Source organism: Erpetoichthys calabaricus, chromosome 3 (genome assembly GCF_900747795.2).
Source record: "Erpetoichthys calabaricus chromosome 3, fErpCal1.3, whole genome shotgun sequence".
NCBI classification, from domain to species: domain Eukaryota; kingdom Metazoa; phylum Chordata; class Cladistia; order Polypteriformes; family Polypteridae; genus Erpetoichthys; species Erpetoichthys calabaricus.
In genome coordinates, this window is record NC_041396.2 from 303,834,682 (window position 1) to 303,859,205 (window position 24,524).

Here is a 24,524-nt window from a genome sequence, read left to right on the forward strand (position 1 = left end):
CACTGCTTCCCCTTCCTGAGACGCCGGATGGTGGACCAGAATCTCCTCGAAGCCGTCCGAAAGTCATTCTCCATGGCCTCCCCAAACTCCTCCCACGCCCGAGTTTTTTGCCTCAGCAACCACCAAAGCCGCATTCCGCTTGGCCTGCCGGTACCTATCAGCTGCCTCCGGGGTCCCACAGGACAAAAGGGGTCCTGTAGGACTCCTTCTTCAGCTTGACGGCATCCTTCACCGCCGGTGTCCACCAGCGGGTTCGGGGATTGCCGCCACAACAGGCACCGACCACCTTACGGCCACAGCTCCGGTCAGCTGCCTCACAATAGAGGCACGGAACATGGCCCATTCGGAACTCAATGTCCCCCACCTCCCTCGGGATGTGGTCGAAGTTCTGCTGGAGGTGGGAGTTGAAGCTACTTCTGACAGGGGGCTCTGCCAGACGTTCCCAGCAGACCCTCACAACACATTTGGACCTACCACGCCTGACCGGCATCCTCCCCCACCATCGAAGCCAACTCACCAGCAGGTGGTGATCAGTTGATAGCTCCGCCCCTCTCTTCACCCTAGTGTCCAAGACATGTGGCCGCAAGTCCGACGACACGACCACAAAGTCGATCATCGAACTGAGGCCTAGGGTGTCCTGGTGCCAAGTGCACATATGAACACCCCTATGCTTGAACATGGTGTTTGTTATGGACAATCCGTGACGAGCACAGAAGTCCAATAACAAAACACCGCTCGGGTTCAGATCAGGGGGGCCATTCCTCCCAATCACGCCCTTCCAGGTCTCACTGTCATTGCCCACGTGAGCATTGAAGTCTCCCAGCAGAACGAGGGAGTCCCCAGAAGGTATGCCCTCTAGCACCCCCCTCCAGGGACTCCAAAAAGGGTGGGTACTCCGAACTGCTGTTCGGTGCATACGCACAAACAACACTTAGGACCCGTCCCCCCCACCCGAAGGCGAAGGGAGGCTACCCTCTCGTCCACCGGGGAAACCCCAATGTACAGGCTCCAAGTTGGGGAGCAATAAGTATACCCACACCTGCTCGGCGCCTCTCACCGGGGCAACTCCAGAGTGGTAGAGAGTCCAGCCCATCTCAAGGAGATTGGTTCCAGAGTCCAAGCTGTGCGTCGAGGTGAGTCCCGACTATATCTAGCCGGAACCTCTCAACCTCACGAACTAGCTCAGGCTCCTTACCCTTCAGAGAGGTGACATTCCACGTCCCAAGAGCCAGTTTCTGTAGCCGAGGATCGGACCGCCAAGGTCCCCGCCTTCGGCCACCACCCAACTCACACTGCACCCGACCTCCTTGGCCCCTCCTATAGGTGGTGAGCCCATGGGAAGAATATATATATATTAGTAAAACGTAATATATTGAAAGAAATTTATGTTTCATGTTGCGTTAGAGGTATTCGTTGCACTATAAGTTTTCATTCTGTTTGGCTTTGAAATTAACACGCAAATACTTTTTTCAGAATAATCCTACAGGAACAGCCAAACTTTATCTGAGCTCAATCAGAGCCACCATAATTGATGTCAGGTGTATACTTAATACTATTTCACATGAGACGTATTGTGATTGTTCGTTTCTGAACGCAGCCTCATCCTTGATTATTAAAGGCTGTGCACATTAACGTAAACAGTTGTTTGTGTGGTTTTTATTCCCCTATTTCACCAACAGTTTCTGATATGTTTTCATCTTCTTTTTACAGAATGCAATTTTGCAATAAAGGTGGAATAAATTCTGACAAGATTTTTATTCATTTTTTTATTACATAAAATCTGCGATTTTGGCAGGGGTGTATAGCCTTTTTTTATCCACTGTATTAACTTTCAACTTTATAATAACTGGTTAAGAAAAATGACAACAGTTCTGAATGAGATGAGGCTAAGTTTGTTAAGTGAATGGCTATTTAAACTTTACAGAATATTCACTTTTACAAATTATCTGGGCAGTCTGTTCCAGAATGTCCATTACCAGTCAGTCAGCCAGTAATTATCCAACCCGCTATATCCTAACACAGGGTCACGGGGGCCCACTGGAGCCAATCCCAACCAGCACAGGGCACAAGGCAGGAACAAATCCCAGGCAGGGTGCCAGCCCACCGCAGGGAGCACACACACACCAAGCACACACTAGGGACAATTTCAGGATCGCCAATGCACCTAACCTGCATGTCTTTGGACTGTGGGAGGAAACCCACGCAGACACGGGGAGAACATGCAAACTCCACACAGGAGGACCCCGGAAGCGAACCCAGGTCTCCTAACTGTGAGGCAGCAGTGCTATCACTGTGCTGCCCATGTCCATTACCAACTCTGTTAAATTCCAGTTTTTAATTCTAACTGGCTATAAAATGCCATACAACATCTCAAGCAAATACCACAATATTAACTCTTTCAGGTTGGATGTTGACTTTTGTCAACAGGAGTGATTGAGGGCAATAATGAACTGTAAATGGTTTCAAAACCTGCTGTTCATATTTTTGTTTGACTCACTTTGCTAGAAAGAAAGTTAGCTTGGTTGGATTGACCGAGATTCCCTGCACTCGCATGAGTAGTGAAGAGCAAACAGCTGGCAAAAATGACATTGACATCTGACAAGAGATCGATGCAAATGCCCAGGCAAAATACTCCGTTTTGCATATCATCTACAGTGCATCCGGAAAGTATTCACAGTGCATCACTTTTTCCACATTTTGTTATGTTACAGCCTTATTCCAAAATGGATTAAATTCATTTTTTTCCTCAGAATTCTGCACACAACACCCCATAATGACAACATGAAAAAAGTTTACTTGAGATTTTTGCAAATTTGTTAAAAATAAAAAAATTGAGAAATCCCATGTCCAAAAGTATTCACAGCCTTTGCTCAATACTTTGTCGATGCACCTTTGGCAGCAATTCCAGCCTCAAGTCTTGTTGAATATGATGCCACAAGCTTGGCACACCTATCCTTGGCCAGTTTCGCCCATTCCTCTTTGCAGCACCTCTCAAGCTCCATCAGGTTGGATGGGAAGCGTCGGTGCACAGCCATTTTAAGATCTCTCCAGAGATGTTCAATCGGATTCAAGTCTGGGCTCTGGCTGGGCCACTCAAGGACATTCACAGAGTTGTCCTGAAGCCACTCCTTTGATATCTTGGCTGTGTGCTTAGGGTCGTTGTCCTGCTGAAAGATGAACCGTCGCCCCAGTCTGAGGTCAAGAGCGCTCTGGAGCAGGTTTTCATCCAGGATGTCTCTGTACATTGCTGCAGTCATCTTTCCCTTTATCCTGACTAGTCTCCCAGTTCCCACAGCATGATGCTGCCCACCACCATGCTTCACTGTAGGGATGGTATTGGCCTGGTGATGAGCGGTGCCTGGTTTCCTCCAAATGTGACGCCTGGCATTCACACCAAAGAGTTCAATCTTTGTCTCATCAGACCAGAGAATTTTCTTTCTCGTGGTCTGAGAGTCCTTCAGGTGCCTTTTGGCAAACTCCAGGCGGTCTGCCATGTGCCTTTTACTAAGGAGTGGCTTCGTCTGGCCACTCTACCATACAGGCCTGATTGGTGGATTGCTGCAGAGATGGTTGTCCTTCTGGAAGGTTCTCCTCTCTCCACAGAGGACCTCTGGAGCTCTGACAGAGGTGACCATCGGGTTCTTGGTCACCTCTCTGACTAAGGCCCTTCTTCCCCCGATCGCTCAGTTTAGATGGCCGGCCATCTCTAGAAAGAGTCCTGGTGGTTTCGAACTTCTTCCACTTATGGATGATGGAAGCCACTTTGCTCATTGGGACCTTCAAAGCAGCAGACATTTTTCTGTAACCTTCCCCAGATTTGTGCCTCGAGACAATCCTGTCTCGGAGGTCTACAGGCAATTCCTTTGACTTCATGCTTGGTTTGTGCTCTGACATGAACTGTCAACTGTGGGACCTTCTATAGACAGGTGTGTGCCTTTCCAAATCATGTCCAGTCAACTGAATTTACCACAGGTGGACTCCAATGAAGCTGCAGAAACATCTCAAGGATGATCAGGGGAAACAGGATGCACCTGAGCTCAATTTGGAGCTTCATGGCAAAGGCTGTGAATACTTATGGACATGAGATTTCTCAATTTTGTTATTTTAATAAATTTGCAAAAATTCTCAAGTAAACTTTTTTCACGTTGTCATTATGGGGTGTTGTGTGTAGAATTCTGAGGAAAAAAATGAATTTAATCCATTTTGGAATAAGGCTGTAACATAACAAAATGTGGAATAAGTGATGCGCTGGGAATACTTTCTGGATGCACTGTATGAATTGGAATCTGACTTGTCGTGCTCCAATTTTGATGTAAGTGATCAGGAGAATGAGACTGAAAAATGAAAATGAGGTTTCACTCTCCAGTTGTTTGTGGTGCTGAACGTCCTTTTGTGTAGCTGACACGCCTATGGTGGACAGGATGACAGGAGGGACAAACCAGATTGCATTGCACTGCGACCGTGACCACCACTGCCACATGAAGACAGCCTGGCAGCCAGCCTGCTGCACATTCCTGCCAGCAGTTGTGCCACCCGTGAGCAGCCCGAGCCAAAAGAGACAGCGAACTGGCGGCCACAGCACACAGCAACAGATGTTTTGATGCTGATCTCTGTGTGAAACCATTGCTTTGTGTGCCTTTCAGAAAACTGCGTTTGTTTGGGAAAAATATTCAGCCCTCAAAGGGTTAAATAAATTAATGTTTAGAAAATGAAGTACAAAACTGCAGTGTGATAAGAAAAATAGATTTTTGGTGACAAAACGGTTTTTAAATCTAAACGAAGATCCTTTTCATTAATGTGAGAACCCTTGCTTGATTTCATAACGTCTAAACTTAAAGGTTCAGGTTTAATTTCAATCTTTAATGATTGCTAAAATTAAGAAAGATTATTGTGGATTCTATGTAATAAACTAATGACATACTGTACAGTAATTAGCTGCAGGTAAAAGAAGCTGAGGATCAAAGACTAAGTTACCAGTGCACCACTGCTGAGGAGGATCATGAAGATGATAAAGGTCTCAAACCAGTTGTGCTCCACAATCAAGTAGCAAGTTTTTCGCAGATACCACCAGTGCTTGCCCCAGCCTTCCACAATGCTGACTTGACACACCTTACAACTTGCCACACAAGCTGAAAAAGAAAAGTAGAAAAGAATAACCTTTATTGTCATTGCACAACGTACAGTGAAATTTAATGATACCTCCTAGAATAACATACATTTAAACATAGACATAGTCAAGTACTGTGTGTTGCCATTCCCACTACATGATAGATAGATAGATAGATAGATAGATAGATAGATAGATAGATAGATAGATAGATAGATAGATAGATAGATAGATAGAAGTGAAAGGCACAATATGATAGATAGATAGATAGATAGATAGATAGATAGATAGATAGATAGATAGATAGATAGATAGATAGATATGAGTGAAAGGCACTATATAACAGATAGATAGATAGATAGATAGATAGATAGATAGATAGATAGATAGATAGATAGATAGATAGATAGATAGATAGATAGATAGAAGTGAAAGGCACTGATATAATAGATAGATAGATAGATAGATAGATAGATAGATAGATAGATAGATAGATAGATAGATAGATAGATATGAGTGAAAGGCACTATATAACAGATAGATAGATAGATAGATAGATAGATAGATAGATAGATAGATAGATAGATAGATAGATAGATATGAGTGAAAGGCACTATATAATAGATAGATAGATAGATAGATAGATAGATAGATAGATAGATAGATAGATAGATAGATAGATAGATAGATAGATAGAAGTGAAAGGCACTATATGATAGATAGATAGATAGATAGATAGATAGATAGATAGATAGATAGATAGAAGTGAAAGGCACAATATGATAGATAGATAGATAGATAGATAGATAGATAGATAGATAGATAGATAGATAGATAGATAGATAGATAGATAGATAGATAGATAGATAGATAGATAGATAGATATGAGTGAAAGGCACTATATAACAGATAGATAGATAGATAGATAGATAGATAGATAGATAGATAGATAGATAGATAGATAGATAGATAGATATGAGTGAAAGGCACTATATAATAGATAGATAGATAGATAGATAGATAGATAGATAGATAGATAGATAGATAGATAGATAGATAGATAGATAGATATAGGTAGTAGAAAAAGAATACCTACATACATTAAGAAGAGAAATACAGTTAGGTCCATAAATATTTGGACAGAGACAACTTTTTTCTAATTTTGGTTCTGTACATCACCACAATGAATTTGAAATGAAACAACTCCGATGCAGTTGAAGTGCAGACTTTCAGCTTTAATTCAGTGGGGTGAACAAAACGATTGCATAAAAATGTCAGGGAACTAAAGCATTTTATGAACACAATCCCTTCATTTCAGGGGCTCAAAAGTAATTGGACAAACTTTATTAATCCCAAGGGGAAATTCACAATGACGAAACAACTTAGTATCATATAGACATATATAGAAATAGGCACAAACATAAACATAGTCTGTGGTAGCTGTATAGAAACAGTTCATATAAAAAATAAAATATAAAATAAAATATAAAATGCATGAAGATAGTTGTGCCCAAAATTAGGTCTTTCCGATGAATGCTACTTGTTTAGTGCTGAGTTTAATTCAGTAATAGCCTTAGGACAGAACTGTCTTTGAGCCTGGAAGTCTGGGCACACAGAGTCCCAAAATGCCTGCCAGATGTTGACTGGGGTTGAAATGAGTCCTTCAGTATTAATGGCCCTGCAGAGACCACGACAATGGTCTCCATGGAATAAGTGGAAAGGTTAAAAGGTTAATTTTTCTTTGGAACAACCTTTCGTCATATTTTAGGAAAAACTGTTCACATCTTAATAAACCTTTATCAAAAGAGAAAAGTCACAATTTACTATATAAACTAACAAAAACAAAACAATAAGATGCTACAATAAAGAAGGGGCATTTGTTTTAGACAAGATCAGTTTAGCTCAGGGCGCAGTGGTAGCACTGCTGCCTCACAGTAAGGAGACCTTGGGTTCGCTTGCCAGGTCCTCCCTTCATGGGTTTCCTCCCACAGTCCAAAGACATGCAGGTTAGGTGCATTGGCAATCCTAAATTGTCCCTAGTGTGTGCTTGGTGTGTGTGTGCCCTGCAGTGTGCTGGTGCCCTACCCGAGGTTTGTTCTTGCCTTGCGGCCTGTGCTGGCTGGGATTGGCTCCAGCAGACCCCCGTGACCCTGTAGTTAGGATATAGCGGGTTGGATAATGGATGGGTGGATGGATGGAATTTAGCTTAAAAAAAAGAATAAAACACCAAAACTGTTTTGTCCAGATTTGTAAGTAAGAAGTGTAAATAGCAGAAGCGAAAAAGGTTATGTTCATGGGCAGAAATTGGGACGTTAGTGTAGAAATATGAGAACTCCTTTAGTCACCCATACAGATTCCACGTCTGGACGCTGCGAGCAGAGTGCATCCTAATAATTTTAACTGAGCTATTTTTCTCTCCCCCTCCACCATTTCTATGCAACGTTGCCACTGCAGTCACAAAACAAAAACACATAACTGCACACAATTTACATGGGTGATCTTGTTAACTTAGGTTTTTGAACATATTTTGACCCATTTTTTGCCTTTGAAATTATGCAGTTTTTTTTTATTAGAATTTGGAAAATTATTTTTAATCATGATTGTGTGTTCAAGTATATTTGGGGTTTGTGGTGGTATGTGGTTTAACATAAAAAAAAGTGTTGCTCAGACTTTGGAGGTACAGGTATGAGTGGGTGGGGAGCCGTGTGGCCCCAGAGTGTTGAATGGGTATATTGCCTGATTGCTCATTCACATGCAAGAACAGTCAGCACAGCCATTACCCACTGACAGTCCGTGGGTCATTAAGCCCCTGCACTAAAAAGGACAAAAAGGTTCTGATTAGGACAGAAAGGAAAAAAAAAGAGACAGGCTGAGAAGAAAAAGAATAGAGAAAGATATAGAGGAAGAAAGATCAACGAAAAAAGAAACACCAGAATTGGGTGCGATCAATTGAGTGGTCAGGAGAAACCCAGTGAGAGGTGATTACAGAATCACTCCTGCAGAACAACGAAGAGGAAGAATGATTGCGTACTCCAATGGATCCTGCAGATGCAGACAGAGGTGTCAGGATGAGGGAGTCGGGCTCACTGCACCCTGGCAGGTGCCAATGTGGAATGCATTTCCCAGTGTTTCAGCCCCACTGAGTATACCTGGGAGATGGGTGAGGATGGTAAGATGAGGGAGAGCGAGAGAGAAGCACTGTGGAACTTGATAAAAGGCCAGTTCTGACTCTGATTCTGTTTTACTAGGGGGCTCTGCCCCCTGCTCGCTTCGCTCGCCAACCCCTGGTATTGGGGGTATTTGGGAAATTACAAAGAGCGTGATGTATGAATGAGATATAGCATAGTGTGAAGGTGTAGATGACGCATATAGGAAGCAAACAATTCAGTGTTTGGTACAGTGTAAAGGTTTATTGGAAAATTTCTTTGTACACAACATTAGTAGAAAAGATGGTGTCTTGTCCTTGAATGAGTATTCCTTGGCATGGAGCATTTATGACCTTAACTTTAACGTCAAATGAACGTCGAACTCGTGAGAAGGCCACATAAAGTTGCACATGTCCAAAAACGGGCTCAGAGAGGTAGATGCCAACCTTGTCCATGGTTTGTCCTTGTGATTTGTTGATGGTTATGGGAAAGGCAGGTGTAATAGGGAACTGTCGCCGTTTAAGTGTAAAAGGTAATTCCAGGTTAGAACTTGTAAGGTCAATTCTAGGAATTAGAACAGTATTGTTAGCATGTGATGCTGTAAGAACTGTCGCTTGAATAACATTGTGTGTCATGGTGTTGACGACTAAACGTGGACCATTGCATAAACCCTGTTTAGTGTTAAGGTTTCCTAATAGCATGATTATTGTTCCATTTTTAAGGCTAAGATTGTGTTGTGGAAATCCGGCTGGGTTAATAGTGTTCAAATAAGTCGTCGCAGATAAAGGGTTGAGGAATTGTAATAATATCTGGGTGAAGTACATCTGTATTGGTGAGTGTACCATCTCTCAGTTGTAATAAGCAATTGTTATATTCGGGATCTGGACATCGCATGTTTTATACTAAGTGTATCTTTTGAAAGCAATGCCAATTGTCCGCGTAACATTTTTTTGAAGGGCGTTGTAGGTGACGTGAATTTTTTTTTTTTGATGCGGGTGCGTGTTTGTGTTCCCATTACTCGAGCCGTCTAGTTTTGTACCCGTGATCGTGAATTGATGACTTGTTTGATCTTTATCGTTAGGAATATGGATAAGTAATAAGTAGGATCGAACTCACTGTTAATATGCGGACTGTTCGTTTCTTCGTATTATCACCAATCAGGTCTCGCGCCTGTATATGTATTGTAGTTCGCTCTCTTGTTGTTTATGTATGACGTCGTCGCGTATTTTAAGGTGGACTGAACAATAGCTGAGCGCATGGCATGTGGAGCAATAGTTAAGCACTGTCTAAAATCTCCTCCTAATAACAGTACCTTTCCTCCAAAGGGAATAGTGTATTATTATTTATCCATGTTTGTAGAAGTTTATCAATGGTGTTGAGTAAGTGATTGGATGCCATTGTAAATTCATCTGTAATTAATAGTGTGGCAAGACGGATGTCACGTGCATTGTTACTATGCATTTTCATAGTGGATACCGATGTTTCTGTGATTGGGACCGGTATTTGGAATAAGGAGTGACATGTGTTTTTGGAGCCGAGACATTTTTTCTTCCGCGGTTTCAGAAGCTTGTTGTAGGTGTGGACGTGATTTGTGCATATTTGCGTTCTTGATTTGTTTCAGGGTGCACTGTTCCAATGCGATGTAATATTTGTCCACATACGCGAAAGCAGTATGGGCCATTGCCTTCTGGTGACCTGATATTTACTCCGGTAGATGCAAAAGCAAATGAACTATTGTAGGATCTAATGCAGTTCGTAAAGTTTTTAGTTTCAGGTACTTAGTTAGTTAGAAGCTTCTGCAGATATTCAGGATATGAATGTAAAGGAGGCAGTGTAATTTGACCCTTTTGACAACAACGTGTAAATTCATAACTTGTATTGCCAGTTGTTTGTTCAGGGAAGTTAAGTGAATGACAATGATTGCAAATGACATTTATTAATCCCAATGAATTTTCATGAATTGTGGACTTATTATTGAACGCGTTGTCAGCTAACTGGCGCAATCGTTTAGCAGGTGTCTGTCGTTGATGTCCTTGACGTGTATGTTTTGCTTGTGCCGTTTGAGAGGCGCGTCGTTGTATGTGCAGGATTTGGGACATGCTATTCTGGAGCTGTAATGGATTTGCCTGTGCTGTGTGAGAAGCCCGTTGCAGTTTACGGCGTTCATTGTTTGTATTGAGCCTTGCCCGTTTTTGTATGTCGGTTAATCTGTGAGACTCGAGGTGTTTCGTTTTGAACCCTTGCTTATTTGAGCTTTGCGTTTTTGGAGCCGAGACATTTTTTCTTGGCGCGTAGCCTCACTTTTTTTATCTCTGTTAGTGGAGGGGGTGTTTGTGTGTGGTGGGTCTGAATCCTCTTTTTTGTGTGCGTACCGTTTCGTGTGCTATGTGGCGCTTGCGTCTGACTCCTTTCTTTTTGGTTTTCTAGGGGCGCGTCGCCTCATTTCTTATTTCAGTTACTGGAGGGGGGCTTTGTGTGTCGTGGGTCTCAATCCTCTTCTTTGTGTGTGTTCCGTTCGGCGCCTCATGTCTTATTTTACGTTGGTTTCCATCCGGTTTCCGTTGCTTGGAGGGGGGGGGGGGTTTGTGGGGGCGCCTGCGCAGTACGTCTTTTGCGTCCACGGCCCATGGCCGGATGTCCCTGCGTCCATCCGGTTTACCATTCTCGTTTAGTAATATGGATTGGATTATTTATTTGATTTTTAACTTCATCACAGAGCACTTTTTTAATGGATTATGTATTTATTGAAGATTTCTGTAAGGCTCCACACTGTGCTTTGAACAATGTCTTTGGTTTTAATAAATGCACTTTGTGCCAAGTCAAGTCAAGTCAAGTTGGGGAGCATGCACTGGTACAGCACGTTGCCGCACCCATCACACGATGAAACAATCCGGGATCCCCCCAGGAAGACACGTGGTCCAGTCCCACCCTCCGGAAGTGACCCTCTATCTGCCACAGCCAGGTGTTATGTGGGCAACCCCTTGGCCTGGTCCACCCACTCGGGTCCCCAACAATGAGGATCCTGTGAGCCGGATCACCCTCAGGGAAATGCGCCACATGGCCGTAGTGCCATAACTGACGCTCCCTCACAATGCAGGTCATGTGCCTCACTCCGGACTCCATGAGCAACACAAAGTCAAACCAACTGTACCCAAGGATTTTCCAGAGAGACACAGTACCAAAGGAGTCCAGTCTTCGTCTCAGGTCACTGGATAGCGTCCATGTCTCACAAACAGGATGCACCAGGACTCTAAAGACTTGGACCTTCGTCCTTTTGCTGAGATATTGGGAGCGCCACACACCTCTTTCCAGCGACCTCCTGACCCCCCATGCTCTCCCAGTCCGTCTACTGACTTCATAGGAAGAGTCACCAGAGTCATGAATGTCACTGCCAAGGTAAGTAAACCTCTCAACAAGGTCGACATTCTCTCCGCAGACAGACACACCGCTGATGGCCGTGCTCAAGAGGTCATTAAAGGCCTGGATCTTTGGTTTTTATCAGGACACTCACAAGCCCAGACACTCAGACTCCTCACTCAGTCTCTCGAGTGCCCCGATCAGAGCCTCCATTGACTCCGTGAAGATCACAGCATCGTCAGCAAAGTCAAGATCCGTGAACCTTTCTTCACCAACAGATGCCCCACAGCCGCTGGACCCCACGACCCTCCTCAACACCCAGTCCATACAAGCATTGAACAGAGTAGGAGCAGAACACACCACTGACAAACCCCAGAATCAACTGGGAAAAACACAGAGGTTCTTCCTCCACTCTGCACAGCACTCACAGTACCAGAGTACAGGCCGGCCATGATATCCAGCAAAAATTGATATACTTTGCACCAGTAGATTGTTATTTGTCTTAGTCCATACTGGTTCATGACTATAAAGATCTTGGGATCTTTACTGTTCAAGGGCACTGCCATTATGTTTATGCCGTGATGCCTGTTGTTAAGATGTGATTGCTGGGCTGCATGACATCATCACATGAACCCTTTAAAAGATGATGGAGCGGTACATACTGTAGATATCCTTTTATTGGATTCACTTCACGTAAAACAACATTTGTTAGAGCTACTTATGGGCAAGTTAACTACGTAGGTAGGTAGGTGTTGTTTGTCTTGGATCTCTGCTTACTTTTTTGTGATTTATTTTATGTTTGTTAATGTAAATGTTTTTGTAAATTGTTTTTCATTAAGTGTTTTTCTGGATACCAATCACTGTGTGATTTTCATTTGGTTGTTTAATTATGTCAACCTTATTATTCATTTTCCTCGTTCCTTTATAAAGGCCTGAGATGCTGCAGTGCATTACCTCCCACGTGTTTCACTTGTTTTTCTGCCCTCTTTGTGATTCTTCATGAAGATTTTGTAAGTTCCTGTCTAAATGTTTTTGGTTCCTTGTGGAAATTTTGCTTTCATTTTTGGTTTTAATTTTAGTCTTTTTGATTCTGTTCTGTTTTGGGTTGCCTCATAAAAGGCAACATTTGTATATTGCCTTTGACTGATAATTGTTTGCAGCTTTATTCCTTGTTTTTTGCCTCTTGAATCATTTTTGTTGATAAACTTTATCTTTCCAAGTAATATTAGTTTTGTTTTTTGGGCCAGGGATACTTATATAGTTTCCTCTTTCTATTTTGGGATTTATAGGATTTGGAGATTTAAAAGTGTCAGCCCCAGATCTGCTTTAGAAGTTCAAGGCTAGGCCTACCTTTTAGATTCAAGTCTTTCTTAAGTTTTTGGAGCCCAAACTCACAACATTGTTCTTTTGTCTTCAAACTTGGCTAACATCTCTATAATAATAAAAAGTTTTATTTATGTAGCGCCTTTCATACACTCAAGGACACTTTACAATTCAATAAACATATTAACAAGACAGTAGAAATTACATACAAGAAAAAGAATAATACTCATTGAAAAGATGTGTTTTTAACAGAAGTTTGTGTCATTTTGGTGTCAATTGGTGTCAAAAGGTGTCATTTTGCTTGGCTTTTCTCTACATTCATAATGGCTAACACGGAACAACACCCTAGTACTAACAGAAGTTTGAAATTAATAATAGATTTTTCCTCGCAAAGTCTAAGATCTTAGTCATAAATGGAAGATTAGAAATTGGGTGATAAAATTTTAGCTGTAAGGGAACTGAGACAGGTTTTTTTTTTTTAAGACAGGGGTTACAGCAGCAGTTTTTAAATCACTTGAAACAACACAGGTGAGGAAACTACAGTTGATAAAGTGAGAAATGGGGGCAGAAACTTTGTCAGTGCAAGCCTTCTTCAGTGAAGTAGGGGCAGGATCTAGGTGGCAGGTAGACTGATTTAATTTAGATATTACTTCAGCAATATAAGTTGGTGTAGTGGGGTTAAATTTAGATAAATAAACTGTAGATTTAGAAGTATAATCAGTTGACAGAGATAAGGAATGGTTAGTAGAGAAACTTTGATATATGGTCATAATTTTTGACTGAAAATAGTCCAAAAATAGATTACAGTGCTCAACAGAGAAATAAGGATTTTTAACAGCAGGTTGACAAAGTTTGTTAACTGTATTAAAAAGAGATGTGGGGCGACAAGTACCAAAGTCAATAAGAGTGGAATAGTACTTTGAACGTGCAGCCGATAAGGAACATCTGTATTCATGCTGGTGTTCGTTGTTAGCCATGGCGTGAACAGTCAGACCACTCTTCTTCCATAGCCTTTCCAAGCGTTGTTTCATGGTACGCAATTCTTCTGTAAACCATGGAGATGTCCGGATAGTAGGACCAACCAAGGATTTAATAGGTGCATAATGATCCAAAATTTGTGACAATGTGGAATTATCCTCTTTAATAAAATCCCTGTGTGCGTCCAGGTGTCCGTGTGTGTGTGTGTGTGTCTTCTGGTGAAGTGCGCATGCGCGGGGCATGGTGCGATGCGCGATATTACTGTCAGAGAAAGTTACAGTAATCCCTCGCTATATCGCGCTTCGACTTTTGCGGCTTCACTCTATCGTAGATTTTATATGTAAGCATATCTAAATATATAACGCGAATTTTTCGCTGCTTCGTGGGTTTCTGCGGACAATGGGTCTTTTTACTTCTGGTACTTGCTTCCTCAGTTGGTTTGCCCAGTTGATTTCATACAAGGGACGCTATTGGCGGATGACTGAGAAGCTACCTAATCAGAGCACACAGTGAAAGTTCCTGTGTGCTGATTGACTCAGCGACGGAGTGCTGCATCAACCAGGAAGTCTCATCTCACTCATTCAGCATTAACGTGCTCCTGCTAGTGCTTCAGGGGCCGTGTCCAAGCGCCAACAGAAGATGCAAATGATTGTAGAAAAGGTAAAAGTTTTGGATATGTTGAAGGGAGGGAACAGCTACACTGCTGCAGGACACCATTGAGGCATCAATGAGTCCACGATTCTTTTTATTTAAAAAGGAGGAAAAGCATATAAGATCTACGGCCGCAGTGTCCTTTAACCAGGGCGCAAAAACGAGTTGCAAGTGGACGTGATAAGGCAGTAGTCTGGATGGAATCTGCTTTAGGGATTTGGATTGAAGAGTGATGGAAGAAGAACAACGGCGGTGCTACACAATCGCCTGAAGAGGCTCCTTTAGAAGAGCTGTAACGCTATCCTTTGTTGTGCAGTAAAATTAAACTCATCGTTATCGGTCATTGTTGGTGAGTAACCATAATTAATTATCTACGTACAGTACTTATTACATGTACATAGTTTAGTGTCACTGTACACACATTTTACTGTATACAATTTTTCTTGCATTGTACGTATTTATTGCTGGTGGCCTGGCTGTCGTAATGGCTGTAACATATGTGATATCGGAGACGCTCAATATCTTTAAAATAATATTTAGGTTTTACTGTATATAAACTGTGTTTACATACATAATTTCAACGAACCTTACCTAATATCTAAGAGAATACAAAGGGTTTATGCTGTATAATTGTGCGGGAAATGTTTATATGAGTGTGGGAGAGTTTATAAGGGCTTAAAATATATAAAAAAAACCATATAAACATATGGTTTCTACTTCGCAGATTTTCACCTTTCGCAGGGGGTTCTGGAACGCAACCCCCGCAATGGAGGAGGGGTTACTGTACATGTGTTTTACGGAAATACAAACCAGTATTACTGCGAGAGGAAATTAAAGGTACACGATACTCAAATTACAGCCACATACAAGCCAGTATTACTGTCAGAGGAGATTAAAGGCATATTACCGACGCGCACGCCTGTATTACCGCCAGAGAACATTAAAGGTATATTACGGACGTACAAGCCAGCGGATGTACAAGACAGTATTACTGTCACAGAAAATTAAAGACACACAATACATGGCGGCAGCCCACGAAGAACAGTCAGCTCAGCAAGTAAACATCAACAAAAGAAAGGCTGAAAGAAAGAAAAATACGACCAACAAAAAGAATGAGGTCAAAGTCCCTTCCCATTTAATACAGACTGTTCCTACTAATGTTTATGCACTACTGTTCTAGCGCCCGTTATTGTAACGGGCTAAATGACTAGTATAGAGATAAAATCTTCATAGGGCAAGACAACCCAGAAACATCATGGAGACAGGAAGCACCAACAGACATAGAGAAAGATAACTGATCAATGTTCTTGATATTACGATAGGTTATTTTAGATTTTAGACTTATTTTAGGGAGGGGATAAGTGAAGCTAAATTCAATCAGCTTGTGAGTGGAGATACCAATAACAGTACCAGATGTACAGACATTCTGCAGAAAAGTGGAACTGACTCTCTGGTTTAGTCAATTGGTTCTCGATCAGTTCTCTCAGTAATTGACCCCAGCTTGTTCCTTTGACTATGATTTAGCCTAATTCCCTTCATGCTTTTATCTCCAATTGCACATCCTTGGGTGTGCATTTGGGCAATCTCTTTGAAAATATTTCACATAAGTTAACCTTGAACTTCAAATGTAAAATGTAATAGAAATAATTTTAGGAGAAGATCTGGTCAGTGGGCAGCAAAAGTGAGGCAAACAAAAACGTATGTGATGTATGCTTCATCACTATGACTAACAAAGTATATATTTTTGCACTGCTTACTGCATATTGCCTTATCGCTACAAGTAAATATAACATGTGGCAGATGGCCGGGGCCCTTGCCCAGCCAGGACGCCCAAAGTGTGGAAGGAATGGGGGAAAGAGGATTGTCAGGACAGTTTCTTCCCTGGGCTGATAGAGGGCAGCTCCCTTTGTTTCCAGTGGGGTCGTGGTTTATGAGCATGAGGGTTCAACCCTGTTAGAACCTGTGGCCACCGGCAGGGGGCGCATGGACTTTTCCAGGGCCTTATTCCGCCACACTGCTCGTTAGTCCATCCATCCAGGTGCCCTATAAAAAGGAGCCGCCTCACTCCGTAAGTGGTCAGAATCAGGAGGAGAGACCAAAGCCTGAAGAGGAGTGGAGGGAGAAGGACTGGCAGAAGAAGGGACTGAATGGTGTTGGTGTGTTGGTAAAACTGCAAATAAACGTGTGAAGTGTGGTAAAACCTGTCTCCTGCCTGTCTGTGTCTGGGTTAGAGTGGCAGTATGCCCCCTAGTGGCTCACAAACACTACATGAGGAACTGTTTTGTATTTTACTTAACTACAAGCTTGAAAAAGTAGCATAAGAAGCGCAGTATAATGTACAATAAAAAATGGCAAATAAAATTTCAAAACAAACTTGACTTTCGGTTTGTTCAGTGAACCTCAAGAATGACCACAGCGTCCTTACTGAGAAGACTTACCATCAGTAAAGCAAGCATCTGGGTCCACATACTCTTCTGGTTGCTCCACAACAACTTCTTCTGCATCTGGCTTAATATCAATTGTACTCCCTTCAGAAGAGCTGGTGTCATCCATCTATAAAACAAAATGAGGACATCAATGTTCATTAAAACAAGAGACTTTTAACATAAAGTGTATACCTCATAAGCAAATTCAGCTGCAACAGAAGAAGAAACATAAACGAGTAGCCCAATAATTTTGGGTTAACCTAAACTAAGCACAAAAACATTGATTTAAATATTTATTCAGTATGCCAGATTAGAGTAAAAAGCTCAGCAAACGGAACCTTCCTGAATTATACTGTATGTCAACAGGTAAAATACTTTTTCACATGTGAGATTTATAAGTTTAAGCTGCCAAGTCAAACTGTCCACAGCCTAAGAAGTGTTCCCAGGATCTTATAAAACTCAGAAATGCCAGTTTGTACCCTTTTCACGACTGACATACACTTAAAGGATAACTTTGGGATTTTTGAAGTCAAAATAATTTCTTCATAAACATGCCATACATGTAATTGTCATGCAAAATTTTTATGTTCCAAAGTTCAGAGTTTTCAATAAATCTTAAGAAATACAATGCCCATATTGGCATTTTACATAAGAACATTCTAGACGAGAACAGGCCATTCAGCCCAACAAAGCTCGCCAGTCCTATCCACTTATTTCTTCTAAAAAAACATCAAGTCGAGTTTTGAAAGTCCCTAACGTCTTACTGTCTACCACACTACTTGGTCACTTATTCCAAGTGTCTGTCGTTCTTTGTGTAAAGAAAAACTTCCTAATGTTTGTGTGACATTTCCCCTTCACAAGTTTCCAACTGTGTCCCCGTGTTCTTGATGAACTCATTTTAAAATAACAGTCTCGATCCACTGGACTAATTCCCTTCATCATTTTAAACACTTCAGTCAGGTCTCCTCTTAATCTTCTTTTGCTTAAACTGTAAAGGTTCAGCTCTTTTAATCTTCATAACTCACCCCCTGTAGCCCTCAATCAGCCTCGTCGCTCTTCTCTGGACTTTCTCCAGTGCTGCTGTGTCTTTATGGAGTCATAAACTGACCACAGGACTCCAGATGAGGCCTCACCAGTGTGTTATAAAGCTTGAGCAGACCCTCCTGTGACTTGTACTGTACACATCAAGGCGCTATATAACCTGACATTCTGTTAGCCTTCTTAATGGCTTCTGAACACTGTCGGGAAGTCGATAGCTTAGAGTCCACTATGACTCCTAAATCCTTCTCATAAGGTGGACTCTCGATTTTCCGACAGCCCATTGTGTATTCAAACCTAACATTTTTACTTCCTATGTGTAATTCATTACATTTACTGACATTAAATTTCATCTGCCACAAATCTGCTAAAGCCTGTATGTAATCCAAGTCCTTCTGTGATGATATAACGGATTCCAAATTATCTGCTAATCCACCTATCTTGGTATCATCTGCAAACTTAACCAGCTTGTTACTGATATATAGGAATATTAAAAATAGCAGTAGCCCTAGCTCTGCCCCCTGCTGGTCACCACTCTTAACATCGGCCAATTCTGTTGAAGTTCCTCACATCCTGTGTCGGAGCCAATTCTGCACCCATCTAAAAACATCACCCTGGACTGCCACTTCTTTTAGTTTGATGCCCACCCTCGCATTTTGCACCTCATCAAATTATTCTTGCCTGAAGAAGGGGCCTGAGTTACCTCGCAATATTTTATAATATTTTTAGTTAGCCAATAAAAGGCGATATTTTGCTTAACTCCTCCCTAAAAGTCCAGATCAGTAATATCATCTGCTCCTCTCTGGTCGTATCCTTTTGTTGCCTCCTCATAGAATTCCAGCATGTTAGTAAAACACGACCTCCCTCTTCTGACCCCACGCTGACTGTTCCTAATAACTTCTGTCCTTGTCATGTGTTGCTCAATCTTATCCTTAATAATTCCTGCCATTAATTTGCCTGTGATGTTTCATGTTAAGCTTACTGGCCTATAGTTATTTGGATCTGCCCTTTTATATAATTAGATGATATTTTCCAGTTCTTCGGAATCTCTCCAGTGCACAGTGACTTCCTAAAAATATGTGTCACTGGAGTTAGTGGGGCATGGAAAATGCCTGTATAGCATCTTTGTGAAGAAATAACTTAGAAAAATACCAAACTTAAGTTTTAAGCAGAATGTACATGTTAAGTATAAAATTGGAACCATTTTATAATTCTGACCTCTTTGCTGCCCTCAATGTCAGATTCGCTGCTGAAATCCTCTGTGTTGAGATTTTCAAAGTCTGACTCGCCAACAGCAATAGGCACTCGTACTGTCAGGTTTGGGTTGTGGATAAAGGACATGCGTTCTTCATCCATAATGTACTTTTCCACACTGCTGCCGATGCCACTTGTTGTGCCATTTCCGTTCTTCTGAAAGTCCATATCTCTGTTAATATCTGCTGCTGTGTGATTTGCAATACAGTTAACCTTCTTGTCGTACATATCATCCAGAGGTTTTACTTCATCTGTGACTTTCTTTTTGAAGTGGGCTGCCATAAATTTGCGCACCTTGGCTTTGACCCATGCAATACCCTTTTTGATTCGAATGACTGATATCTGCAAGTTGTTCATTTCACCATCATCATCAGTTGCTGCCAGGTTGTCTGCACTGAACGAGCTCAGCAGCAAGGCTAAGAACAAATTCAGCACCTGAAAGAGTGGGGAAAAAAATCATTTAAAATAGAATATGTCAGGACTATAAATTCTTTGATTTTCTTTTAACAAGTTAATAAAACTTATATGCATGGTAAATACAGGAAGATGTGAAAGCTAACTGTGAATATACCAAACACGAACTCACCACCAAGTTCCCGATGACCATGACCATCATGAAGACAGTTAGACACATTGTCTGCCCAGCCACTTCCATGCAGTCCCACATGGTTTCAATCCACTCTCCACAGAGAACACGGAAAACAATCAGGAAAGAATGAAAAAAGTCATTCATGTGCCAGCGGGGAAGTTCACAGCTTTGGGCAATCTTGCACACACAGTCTTTGTAACTTTTTCCAAAAAGCTGCATGCCCACAACAGCAAAAATAAACACAATAATAGCCAGCACCAGAGTCAGGTTTCCCAAAGCACCTACAGAGTTCCCGATGATCTTGATCAGCATGTTCAGTGTAGGCCAAGATTTCGCCAGTTTAAAAACCCTCAGCTGTGGAAGAGAAAGTAGGAAGGTTACACATCTCAGAATATCTATTAAGTCCTGAATTTAACGAGTTAAGGATGAAGAATTAGCTGTTTAACATAAAGAATGCTTTATCACTAGTCAAGAACAGAGTTCAACATTGTATTGTAATGTAATATTAATGTTGGGCGGCTTAAATTATACTAAATCAGTTATCGTATTACTTTGACTATCGTAATATTCTAAAGTTTTCTGGTACAGATGCCTTTTAACTCTTTCAGGGCTGATGTCGACTTTTATCAGGCTGATGCTAAAAGTCAGGGGTAGAGGATGGTAATCAGCTGTAAACTGCGACAAAACTTGCCCTTACGTTTTAGTCCGACTCTCTTTGCTAGAAGGTAAGTTAAGTAGCTTTGCTGATTTAACCTCAATTTCCTGAGCATGCGTGAGTAGTAAAGAGCAAACAGCCTCTAAAATGGCATCAACATCTGGCGAGAGACTAAAGCAAATGTGCAAATTAAAAGACTCCATGGACATTTTATGTATTATCGCTGAATCGGACTCTGACTTGTCAGACTTGGAATTCGATGCAAGTGATCTGGAGATGGAGATCAAAAACGAAAGTGTGGTACCAGCATCACCTGATCTAAGTATCTATCTATCTATCTATCTATGATCAGTCCCCAGCTGATTGTGGTGCTGAATATGTTCATGTAGCTGTTACGCCAACAGCAGCGTTCACCTGGGAGGACCACCACTTATGATGAGAAAAGGTACAAACCATATTGTGTCACACTGCGATTGCCACCACCGTCCCCCAGCTGTGCGAAGACAGACAGGCAGCCAGCCCACAGTGGATTCCTGCTGGCCATCAAGGCACCCTTGCACAGCCATTGCTGCCAGGCATGCGCCAACAGCAGCCACAGCATGTTTATGTTGATTCATGTGTGAAACCATTGCTTTTGTGTGCTTTTCAGAAAACAGTTTTTTGGAAAAAATATTCCGCCCTCAAAGAGTTAAGGAATGTTAGATACTGTCTCTTAGTGTGCACCATGTCTATGAAACGTTTAGAGAGTATTTGAATTATCAGAATTTGTGTTTTCTTTCATAACAAAAAGACACTTCTGGAGGTTTGGGCATAGAATAATCAAATAACAAGAGCAAGGAAACTGCATTTTAGACATCTTAAAGTCCATCCATCCATCCATTTTCCAACCCGCTGAATCCGAACACAGGGTCACGGGAGTCTGCTGGAGCCAATCCCAGCCAACACAGGGCACAAGGCAGGAACCAATGCCAGGCAGGGTGCCAACCCACCGCAGCATCTTAAAGTCTCGCCTGCAATTTTAAGTAGTGTATAATAGGTTTATTTTATTTTGCAGTTGTTGCCTGTTACAGAAATGTTCTCCATATTTGGTTTTCAAAGAACCACTGAATATTCCATACTAGGAGGTGAGCATATTCGGTATCCTTCAATAAGGGCGTGCACCAAAAGGCGAGCTTCAAAAGGGCGACCTCAATTGGGCGCAGCGAATAAAGGCGTTAGATAATAATAGATAGATAATAATGAAAATATCTACGTGGCATGGCACATAATCTACAGCTTCAAGTATAACAATGAGTAAGAGCAGAAAACAACGAAATATAGAGAGCTTTAGAAATAGTTTGTTAGAAGTTCATGCAGTAATTAATTGGATGTTTTAATATTCTTGCTTTCACCTTTTTATACGTTCAATCGTTGCCTTTATCTAATAGATTTTCTGTAATAATTTTGCTGCGTTTGCCTTTATTCACTGCGCCCAATTGAGGTTGCCCTTTTGAAGCTCACCTTTTTGTGCGCGCCCTTATTGAATAGAACCAGCATATTGAGCCCTTGAGGAATGTAATGGCTGCATGTCCTCAGAGTCTGTGTGATATGCTCTGTTAAATGAGTAGCTATTTAAAAGATGTGCCAGAAGGAATTTTATGTAGAAATAATTAAAAGCAACATTATTTTTATGAAAACTAGGGGGCTCCCACCCCCTGGGTTTGGTTCAGCGGATATACAATTTAAAGAGATTGTTAGTTTCATGAGAATTGTTACATATGCATTATTTTCACTTTTATTGTAAAACTTTTGTAAAAACAATACTTTATTTCCGGCCCCGGGTGTGGTTACATCTCTTTCTCACAGGACGTGCAATGCTGCTCGTGTTGTGAAGGGGGTGCGGCTGAACGCACGCTAAGGAGATGCCGTTGGATCATCTGCTGTCTTTCTGCTGCTTGTCTCGCTGCCCGATCATTTCAAAACCTGTACAGCAGCTGACGTTTTGCCACTTTGCATCTCTGTCACTCACGTTGTGAAGGGGGTGGGGTGAGGGTTAGTTTGGCTGAACGCACGCTAAGGAGAAGCATTCTAGTTATCTGCAGGCTTTTTGCTGCTGGCGAGCTGCGTGTTTTGCTTGTCTCTTGTTGTTTTAAGAGCTGGGAGCACATGAAGCGTGTCTGCCAACAGCAGTCCAACAACTGCGAGGTTAGATGTCCATGGACTTGTTTTAAATGATGTCTCACTGCCTTGTCTCGCGTGATGTTGTAAAAACAATACTTGTCCTTTATTTCCAGCCCCGGGCGTGGTTAAATCTCTTTCTCAAGACGTATAACACTCCTCATGTTGTCAAGGGGGCGGCTGAACACATGCTAAGGAGGTGCCGTTGCTGCCTTTCTGCTGCTGTCATGCTGCTATCAGTCTTCTGTGCTGTACTACAGCGCATCTTCAACCTGAGCCTGGAACAGGGGAGAGTCCCGAGGCTTTGGAAAACATCTTGTATCACCCCAGTCCCAAAAGTATCATGTCCTAGTGAGCTGAACGACTTCAGGCCTGTCGCTCTGACGTCACATGTGACGAATGCCATGGAGCAGCTGCTGCTTTACCACCTGAGGCCACAGGTCCACCACATCCTTGACCCTCTGCAGTTTGCATACCAGGAGAAGGTGGGAGCGGAGGATGCCATCATCTACATGCTACACCGATCCCTCTCCCACTTGGACAGAGGCAGTGGTGCTATAAGAATTATGTTTCTAGACTTCTCTAGCACCTTCAACACCATCCAACCTCTGCTCCTTAGGGACAAGCTGACAGAGGTGGGAGTAGATTCATACCTGGTGGCATGGATCGTGGACTATCTTACAGACAGACCTCAATATGTGCGTCTCGGGAACTGCAGGTCTGACATTGTGGTCAGCAGCACAGGAGCGCCGCAGGGGACTGTACTTTCTCCGGTCCTGTTCAGCCTATATACATCGGACTTCCAATACAACTCGGAGTCCTGCCACGTGCAAAAGTTCGCTGATGACACTGCTATCGTGGGCTGCATCAGGAGTGAGCAGGAGGAGGAGTATAGGACTTTGTTAAATTGTGTGACTCAAACCATCTACACCTGAACACCAGCAAAACCAAGGAGCTGGTGGTGGATTTCAGGAGGCCCAGACCCCTCATGAACCCCGTGATCATCAGAGGTGACTGTGTGCAGAGGGTGCAGACCTATAAATACCTGGGAGTGCAGCTGGATGATAAATTGGACTGGACTGCCAATACTGATGTTCTGTGCAAATGAGGACAGAGCCGGCTATACTTCCTTAGAAGACTGGCATCCTGCAACATCTGCAATAAGATGCTGCAGATGTTCTATCAGACAGTTGTGGCGAGCGCCCTCTTCTACGCCGTGGTGTGCTGGGGAGGCAGCATAAAGAAGAAAGACGCCTCACGCCTGGACAAACTGGTGAGGAAGGCAGGCTCTATTGTAGGCATGGAGCTGGACAGTTTAACATCTGTGGCAGAGCGAAGGGTGCTGAGCAGACTCCTGTCAATCATGGAGAATCCACTGCATCCACTGAACAGGATCATCTCCAGACAGAGGAGCAGCTTCATCGACAGACTGCTGTCACCGTCCTGCTCCACTGACAGACTGAGGAGATCGTTACGTTAACATTATTCAAAGCTATTTTCTGTTTTTATCTGCATTTTTATTACTCTTTAATTAAATTTTGTTTTTTGTATCAGTATACTGCTGCTGGAGTATGTGAATTTCCCCTTGGGATTAATAAAGTATCTATCTATCTATCTATCTATCTATCTATCTATCTATCTATCTATCTATCTATCTATCTATCTATCTATCTATCTATCTATCTATCTATCTATCTATCTATCTATCTAAAAGCGCTATATACTGTAAATGTAATGAATTATTATTATTATTATCTATCTATCTATCTATCTATCTATCTATCTATCTATCTATCTATCTATCTATCTATCTATCTAAAAATGCTATATAAATGTAATGAGT

General features: G+C 42.1%; 1 protein-coding gene across 1 annotated transcript in view; it reads right to left on the minus strand.

Annotated features, from left to right (window-relative positions):
- Window positions 1-24,524, minus strand: part of LOC114649165 (sodium channel protein type 8 subunit alpha-like) — a 442,931-nt gene that overhangs the window by 110,930 nt on the left and 307,477 nt on the right. The window contains exons 16-19 of the mRNA XM_051925019.1: window positions 19,867-20,223; window positions 19,245-19,715; window positions 17,001-17,115; window positions 4,975-5,129 (exon numbers count right to left, since the gene is read on the minus strand). Of these exons, the coding sequence (XP_051780979.1) occupies window positions 4,975-5,129; window positions 17,001-17,115; window positions 19,245-19,715; window positions 19,867-20,223 (1,098 nt within the window). The remainder of the gene's footprint in view (window positions 1-4,974; window positions 5,130-17,000; window positions 17,116-19,244; window positions 19,716-19,866; window positions 20,224-24,524) is intronic.